This window comes from Mastomys coucha, unplaced genomic scaffold (assembly GCF_008632895.1).
Source record: "Mastomys coucha isolate ucsf_1 unplaced genomic scaffold, UCSF_Mcou_1 pScaffold19, whole genome shotgun sequence".
In the NCBI taxonomy this organism is placed as follows: Eukaryota; Metazoa; Chordata; class Mammalia; order Rodentia; family Muridae; genus Mastomys; species Mastomys coucha.
The window spans coordinates 14,986,309-14,995,684 of record NW_022196901.1 but is presented as its reverse complement, the minus strand read 5'-3'; the positions used below and the strand labels follow the sequence as shown (position 1 = coordinate 14,995,684).

The 9,376-nt window shown below is 38.5% G+C and overlaps 1 protein-coding gene across 13 annotated transcripts in view; it reads right to left on the bottom strand.

Moving 5' to 3' along the window:
- The window catches only part of Magi2 (membrane associated guanylate kinase, WW and PDZ domain containing 2), a 1,461,753-nt gene that overhangs the window by 346,524 nt on the left and 1,105,853 nt on the right, over positions 1–9,376 (bottom strand). For all 13 annotated transcript variants that reach the window (XM_031380053.1, XM_031380052.1, XM_031380051.1 and 10 more), the window contains one exon: positions 2,875–2,932. In XM_031380053.1, coding sequence (XP_031235913.1) covers positions 2,875–2,932 — 58 coding nt within the window. The remainder of the gene's footprint in view (positions 1–2,874; positions 2,933–9,376) is intronic.

Sequence of the window (9,376 nt, the reverse complement as noted above, 5' to 3'; positions counted from 1 at the left end):
ATATATATATACATATATATTCCTAAATATAACCTGCTCACTCTGTAAAATGTTACTTGTATGTATGTCTTCAGGGCTTACCATTTGAAAACAAAGTTAACTATACCTTAACAATTTTAAATATGAATCCTTAAGATGCTACATTAATATTATCACTGTAATTATGAATGATATGTTAATATAAGGACTGTGTGTGTGCGCATGTGCACTCATGCAAGTGTGTGATGGTGTAGAATGAACCTCAAATCTTGATGATGCCAAGCAAGCACTCTATCACTGGGGAGAATCTCAAAATGGTATTTTAAATTTTTTTTTTTAATATCTACTCTAGAAAATTTGATAATTTAACTTAGACTAGAAATGTGTTGTTTTTCTATATAAAGTAATAGAAAGCAGGAGTAGATTCCCCTTAACCCCAAACAATTATAGTGTATGGATTCTGAGCCCTACATGGTCTCTGCTTATGTATCTGCTTGCTTGGTGAGCTTCAGAGTGAATAGACATCTGTGCCAATGGCAGAACAGCAGGAATGAGACACAGTTTAGAAAATCATGTTCCAATGAAAATAGGTCACAAATTCTCTTTATTGTGATGGAAGACATTTCTTACTTCAGGTAGCATGAGTACATGCACATACACATACATGCATATACACACATACATATATACTACATACATACATACATACATACATACATACTAACTTGAGGTATTTAAAATATGCTGGTGAGTTTTTCAGAAAATCTTTTTCTGAGAAATATTTGGATAATGTTGTACTTACTGTTATCTGTATGTTTGGATTATATGCTTGTTTCTTTCAATTTTCTGCTTGGCCTGACATAGTCACACATCCAGTAACTAATAATGGCCCTTGTCTGGAGTCCTGTAATCACAAGGCCATGGCAAATAGTGGATCTTGATCAACAAGAGGGACATTAAGCTACTTTGATACACTATTTTCTGACCTAAATGGACAAACATGATTGAACACTGGAAATTAGTTTCAAAGGACATGAGGACAGATATGAAGAAATAATCTGAAGAATCAGAAGAGGGTAGGGATCAGCAAACTAGGACTTGCACACTGGACCTGGTGGATTTTCTTGCTTTTGTAAATAACACTTAGGTGTAGCATCCCTCCCACTTGTGATGCCAGTGGTTTCCGGTATACTGGGAAAGATGAGGCTGTGTGGATTCCCATGTATTCCCTACCTAGATCTTCATGGATTTCCAACACTGGGACTGAGGGGAGGGTTTTGTTGAATGATTCCATGGACAATGTATTCAAAAGAGCTATGACATGTCACATGTGTCAGCCCTGTGTCATAATGTGGAAGCACTTTGGACTTCAGACACCACATGTTGAGGCATACTGTAACCTGATCACGTGGACTAAGGCAATATAGGAGGGTTGGTATGGGGCTCAGTGCTAGAGTACCTTCCCAGGTTGGTTTGACTTTGAGTATGGCAAACCAATAAGAACAAGCATCCAAGCTAGGACCTAGTAAGCTTACTTTTAGACTTATTAAGGATAAATTTTTAGTACTATTAAAGCATGTATTTTCATTGATTATTAGCTTAATAGGATCCATGGCCCTTGTAAATATTTACAAATGATATTCCCCCTCTGCTTTTCAGCTGTCTCTCTTCTTTGCACCAGACATAACCCTGTGTAGTTATTTTCCTTTTTTGTATCTATCCATATGTTAGAGAAGGAACATGGTGTTAACAGATTTCTCACATGAGTGAATTCACCTTGACTGTAAATATGGAAGGGATGAACTGTGGAGGAAACTTGGGGCTTCTTCAGATGAAAACAGGGCTAATAGTGTCAGAGTACTTGAGTCAAGTGCTCAAGCAGGTGAGGCTCAGGGGCAGCGATGTTCACAGGTCCAGCTCATCTGAACTTCTGCAGCCAAAAGATAGGCTGGACACCAAACAAAGGCTAGGGACTGCTTCAATGCTATTGCACAGCATGCTAGCAAAGAACCACTAATCTATAGCCCTTGACCATTGCGATTACGATGAGGAAAAAAAGAGCTCAGATTCGGTAGGCAGTGTGAGAGTCTTTGGCTTTGCAATCCCTGCAGTTCTTGGGAAGTATTTAAGCATAAATAAGGTTGGCTTTGTGATTCACTCTAATAATGTTAGCAGCACCACATGGTAGATAAAAGGTAGACATTCTCTACCAGAAGAAAGTGAGTGTTCTAGACAATAAATAACATAATTTAAAAAAATTATGAATATCATTCTTTTTCCATAAGGAAAAATATATGTATAATAAGTTAATCATTAGTAGATCTTTAGTCTGAATTAAACAATATATAGATCTAGATAACCTGTACTTTGATCAGATACGTTAATGTAGCGGAGCTACTGATGGATAACACAAAAGTCCAGTGTGTGGAAGGAACACTGCAGCTATACTGTGTTCCTCTACAAAGGAGAAGGCATCAAAATTTTATCTTATGCTTCAATGGGAAGGCATGGCTGATTCAGTTAATTGAATTTGAGATCTGGTATAATAGAACATCTTTTTTTTTTTTTTCCACAAGCATCCAGCTCCCAACATTTTGATTTCAAAGTGAAAGGCATTCACTTAAGTATCTTTAATTATCATTCATTCAGAGGACCGGGTGGAACACAATTTCCAATTAGTGTTTCAGAATCATGAGTCCAAGAGAAGGAATAGCACATCAGCCAGCTGCAGAATCAAGAAACACTAGCCATGCTGGGAGATCCTTTTTGTGGACATTTCAGAAACAGATGAAAGAGAATTAAAGGGGCCATTAGCCACACATGCTCAATAAATACAAAGCTAACACAATTTTACAACGTATTAGTAACAAGTGAATATCACGCTTTGAGACTTACTCAACATAGTAAGTGCCATATATAGGATCATCGATTTTTTCCCAGCCATATGGAAGCTCTGAAAAATAAAAAGTTATTTCTTTCAGTAAACAAAGAACAGAAAGCACAATTTTCTAATAAAAAGTAATATAATTTAATTGTTCATAGATTAAATAAATGGTCTTCCAAGCAGAATAAAATGAATAAACCCATCAGCATTTGCCTGAATTTCAGACCCATGGTGGGAGCCATAAGAAGCACTGGCTTGAAAACTGGCTGTTAAAACCAAAGCTCCCTTGCCTGCAGGTTTCCTGCTGGGCTTGGCGGTTTGTTCCTGCCAAGCCTTAGGCTGACACCTCATCATGTTATCAAAGTCTAGTGTGATACAGAAGGCAAACCGCTTTACCCAGAGTGCATGATGCTCTCTTATTTATTGTGTTGTGAAAGGAGCACTTTGGGATAAAGACTATATTTTGAAAATATATTTCTGAGGGTAGCAAATTGTTTGTGGTGACCAAAACAAAGATGCTATACATTCTCAGTTGGTGCCCCACTATCAAGATGGTGAGCAGCCATCATGCTGTTCCTGTGATACAGGTCAGAATTGGATTCTGCCAGGACGATGATGTTCCCCAGGTATAGTTAAAGAAATTCAAAAAATTTCAGTGTACTTACCTGAGAATGTTTCTAATTCTCTAAGCTTAATGTTAGCCCATTCACACCGAAATATCAATAACATTATAAATCCTACTGTAGGCAAAAGCATGCTGTTTAAAACCCAAGGCATTACCATCTAATGTTTGCGTTCTACATACACGGGTTTCATAAGAAAGTCTGACAAATATAAAGAACAGTTAATTCTCCTTGCTAACCATTAATTCTCTCCATATAACTCAAAAGCTATTTAATGTGCTTACATGACTGTATAGTAATAACACTATTAAGTAACATATATTGCTACAGACAAAGCAAACTTTTTGGAAAACATTAGAATTACCTGTAATCTCACCATGCAGAAACCATCACTGTAATATTTTGGTGAATAAAATTCAAATTGCTTTCTATGCGTACAGGCTAATTTTTAATTAAAGCAAATATTATTATATGGCTTGATATTTTTACTTGACAAAATATCAATGGTATGAACATGATTGCATGATATCACTTTCAGTATCACAAAACAGTAGCAAGGACTTGGCTTGGGTCTGTATAAGTTCACAGTTTTCTCCTATTGACTGTGGCAGACTTTCTATTATATATATCATCTGTGCAGGACATATTGCACACTAAACCTTTTATTATTTTTCTATTAAATATTGTATCAAAAATAAATTCTTGGAGGTAGAGTTTTAGATTAAAGAGTATGTGATCTTTTGTGTATATTTTATTTTTAAAAATAAATATTATTATCCCTCCAATCCCTCTCAAATTCACTGGTCCTGGCGCCCATTTTTATACCATTGTTACACAGATAGTAAACTACTTAGTCCCTGTAATGTTCTGTGTGCCAGTCCTGTACTTAAGGCACAGAGAGCAGTACAGAAAAGGGGGAAGATGTAAGATGCAGAGGACTAGAGAGTGTGCTGCAGTACTGTAACTCCTACAAGAAGTTTTAGGGAGGCTACACTCATGAAGCCTCAATAGCATGACTGACTAAAGAAGACCTGCCCAAGCCAGGGGCAGTGGTGGCGCACACCTTTAAACCCAGCACTTGGGAGGCAGAGGCAGGTGGATTTCCGAGTTCGAGGCCAGCCTGGTCCTCAGAGCGAGTTCCAGGACTGCCAGGGCTACACGGAGAAACCCTGTCTTGAAAAACCGAAAAAAAAAAACAGAAAAGAAAAGAAAAAAAAAAAAAAGACGGCCTGCCCAAGAATGACATCAATACACATGCTGACACAAGGGGGGGGGGGCAGATCTCATGAGTCAGCAACCCTAGACGATGAGATACAGGCAACCATGGAACACTGAAAGCTGGAGAAATGGTCTTCACCAGCGAAGAGTGCCCAAATCGCATATCCAGTGCTAACTGGTCAGCCCTTTATTGTTTGTTTCGCCTTTAAATAAATGTTAGCCTGCCATCTTCCCCTTTACAGGAGCACCAACTTACAGTCTCATTGCAAACATATGAATGATGATTGTGTCATTAAATTAATTATAGATTCACATTTCCTCACCTTAAAATCAGCTGTTAGTGGTTTGGTTCATGCTTTGGGATGGAGTGTTATACCATAATCAGTTCTCCATCACAAAGGTACATCTCTGCCTTCATCTTAAATATCAGCAGAGTTGACAGATGTGTGTTCTAAGGAAATTGTAAAAATATATTCAAAAGATATTCGTTGTTTTACTTGTAAAAGTGGTAGGGCAGATATAAAAAAAATGCCACAACCAATGTTTAAAAAGACTAGTGTATGTGTATACAAATGTGTGTGTTTGCATATATGTGTGTATATGTACAAGTATGTCAATGTACATAGATCTGTTTATATTTACCTAAGTGAGATTTTTAGTATGCAAAGAAAAAGTTTAAATTTATGTTGCTAATATGTAAAAACACAAAAATTATACACATTTTAGTAGAGTGTCATGATGTTTTAATATATGTATGTTTCAGATTAAGTATATTTATGTCTCCAGATAGTTATTATTTACTATGGTGGAAGTGTTCAAAGTAGATTTTAAAAACACACAGTAAAAGATTATTAACTCTGGCCTCCCTACTACAGAACAGCAGAAGTCCTGTTTTTTGAAAGGCAACATGGTAAGCCTTTGACAGATTTTGCTTTTGAAAGAACAAAGAATGATTTTGGATAGGATGCTAATGAACAACCACAATATTCACATATAAAAAGAAGCAAAAATTAAGATTGCAGACTAGCGAACAGACAGCTCCCAGTTTATGGAAAATTAAGAATTATTTTTCATTGTGAAAAACAAGGTATTTGAAGTTGAATTAGTTTTTTAAAAAAACTAATTATGCCTCTGAAATTAAGCTAACAAATCAGAAAAAGAATTTCTAATACGGCACTATTTACCCAACCAGGAAGGCATGTACCTTGGAGCTCTTGGGCCCTGAACCATTTAGAACACTATTCAACAGCTCCTGACAAGCCTGGAGATGATTAAGGTCACATTGACAAAATAGCACAGAAGACACAAAACAGAAATGTAAACACCTGAGATCAGCAAGGTTAATGTAGAATTAAGAGAGATTTTAATTGAGACTTTCTTCAGGCCAGAGAATCATGATGCAAACTTGGTGATAAGAAGCTTTAACCCTGCAAACTTCTGTGGTTATGTCTAGGTTAGTATGTAGGTAGTCATCGATATTTTAGAACAAGAACAGAATTGGAAGATTAAATGGGCATCCATTCCTGCATGGGTCCTCCCAGGCATCTGCACCTTTTTTTTTTTTTTTTTTTTTTTTTTAAATAAAACAACTCTAAATTGTATTTTATTATATTTGGAGATTTTTCCCTATCACTAACATATATTTTTATCAATTAATATTTTATTTTTCATGCAATATGCTTCGACCATAGTTCCCATTTCCCACCTTTTTTCCCTGATTTTCCCCACCTCCCTACAATCTAAGTTCATGTTCTCTTCCTTTTCCCCTCCTTCCTTCCATCTCTTTTTCTCTTTCTCTCTCTTAAACAAAAATGTTCTTTACATTCTTTAAAGAGTTTTGGGCCCATTTTAATTACGAAAAATGGAAACATCTATCTATGCTAGACTGTGAAGAACCAGCTTTAGAGTTAGAAAAGAAATATATATGGACAACTGACGATGGCCTACTTTATGGAAATGAGATGCACGCACTAGAGAGTTATGGAAGTTGGGAAAATATCCCAGGGTGTTTTAGTTTTAGTTTTTTCTTATGGCTTGCTCAGTTTACATTCTTTTTTTTTTAAATTGGATATTTCATTTATTTACATTTCAAATGTTATCCCCTTTCCTGATTTCTCCCCAGAAATCCCATATCCCATCTCCCCTCCTGCTTCTATGAGGTGTGGCCCCACACACCTGCCTCACCACCCTCACATTCCCCTACACTGGGGCATCGAGTCTTCACTGGACCAAGGGCCTCTTCTTCCACTGATGCCCGACAAGGCCATCCTCTGCTACATATATGGCTGGAGTCATGGGTCCCTACATGTATACTCCTTGGTTGGTGGTTTAGACTCTGGGAGCTCTAGTTGGTTGATATTGTTGTTCTTCCTATGAGGTTGCAAACCCCTTCAGTTTTTTCAGTCCTTTCTCTAACTTCTCCACTGGGGACCCTGTGAGTGTGGAACAGAGACTGAAGGAAAGACCATCCAGAGACTGCCCCACCTGGGGATCCATTCCATATATAGTCACCAAACCCAGACACTATTGTGGATGCGAAGAAGTGCTTGCTGACAGGAACCTGATATAGCTGTCTCCTGAGAGACTCTTCCAGAGCCTGACATATACAGAGGCTGATGCTCATAGCCAAGCATTGAACTGATCATGGGATCCCCAGGGCATCTTAGAAAAGATCCTGTTTGTCTCTCACTGTGTTCTCTTGAACTGCATTCTAATGTCTTGGTGTTTCTTTGACTCAACTCCTTTCTGTCTGCATACCATCCTCTCTGCTCATGTCTGGCTATCTCTCCTTGCTCCTCTTGTGTTATGTCTGTGTTTGGCCACCACCTGTCTGACTCCTGGTGGCTATCACCACTATGGTGTCTTTCTAAGGCTGCATCCCATGTGTCTAAAGAAGTTATTTGTCCAGTTAATGTTTATTTTGCCAAATCCAATAACTTTATTTTGATCATTAGAAGAGAGCATGTGGTAATAGCAAACTGAGGGCTACTCCACAAAGCAACAGGCCAGTACTGCTCCAAAGTGGGCAGATCATCTAAGAGAAACATACACTGTGACACTGTCCACAGAGGAAGACCATCAGGACATGATTAATAAGTGACTTTTGTAATACGGATTGGATCTTGGACTAGGAAAAGGACAACTAACAACATTCAAGTGAGGCTTTTAGATTGTTTAATAGTCTATCCAACTGTTCTTTTATCACTTCAGTGATTGTACTTGTAAAGATGTTAGTGGGGGATGTGAGCAGGAACTATACATATTCTACATCATTTCAAGGTAATTTTGAAAAATTAGCATTAGCCATCATTGTAGCATTTCTAAGAAAAATTTGTTGCAGTTAATTTTTCTTGCCCTGCTCCCCAACCCTTGACCCACTTCTCTCCCCACTTTACTCCCCAGTTTTCATATCAAATGTGTTTTTTAATCTTGCATATATTTTGGAAATCCAAAGTAATGGCCAAAGGAAAACATTCGAAGAAAGATTTTCCCTTCATTCTCATTAATAATTAGATGACATCTACTTAGCAATGTGCTAGCAAGATCCTTAAGTCATGGCATGTATTTGGATAACATCATATTTTCTCCAGTAGTTGGGGTTAAATCTAGAGCCCCACACATGCTAGATAAGCGTGTGCTCACAGGTCCAAACTTAACATTAAATTTTAAATAAGAGTGTGGGGTGTTTAAATTTATGGTCTTTTTATATATTGTCTTTTTAAAAAAATCAGGTAATTATAAGAATGAGAATTAATTTTGCAATATCACCTTTAAAATTTCTATTGTCCCCTCCTCTTCTTTACTAGAAAAATACTAAATTCAGCATCCTTGTGTTAATTTCACTGCTTTGTAGAAGACAGGCTTAAAGCAGGAGTGTAAAAGCTAGACTAACATCTGAGCCTTCCCTGGCAGGCAGATTTCATATGGGTGGGCTATGATAGTTTCTGTAAGGGTGTGTGGAGATTCACTCTGGTAGGCAGTCTAGTGTCCCCTCCAAAGCCAAGAAGGCAGGCTGACTGTAATTAAGATATTGGAGACTGGCTCGGGTTCCTTCTGGTCTCTCTGGGCTGGTGTCCTGAGCAGACCTTGGGCGCAAGCTCTGCAGCCAGTCCCACAACACCCAGAGGAATCTCCACTCCCAGGTGCTCTGACATACCCAGGATCAGAGGTATGGAAGACACAACATCTGTTCAAACACCAGGAGTAACTGGGACCAGCAGGACCAGGCACCCAAGAACTCCACCAGCAGAGTGGCTCAGGTTCCTTCCGGTCTTTCTGGGCTGGTGCCCTGAGCAGACCTTGGGCCCAGGCTCCTCAGCCAGTCATAACACCCAGAGGAAGCTGCTGCACTCCCAGGTGCTCAACAAGCCCAGGGTCACAGGATCGCAGAATCACAGGATCACAGAGACAGCCTGACTCTGAGGAGTTCTGACACAACCAGGAACACAGGAAGGACAGGCTCCAGTCAGATTTAGCAAGGGCAGGTAGCACTAGAGTTAACCAGATGGTGGGGGGCAAGCGTAAGAAAATAACACAAACCAAGGTCACTTGCCATCATCAGAACCCAATTCTCCCATCATAGCAAGTCCTGGGCACACTATCAAACCGGAAAAGCAAGATTCAGATGTAAAATCACTTCTCATGATGATGATACAGGACTTTAAGAAAGACA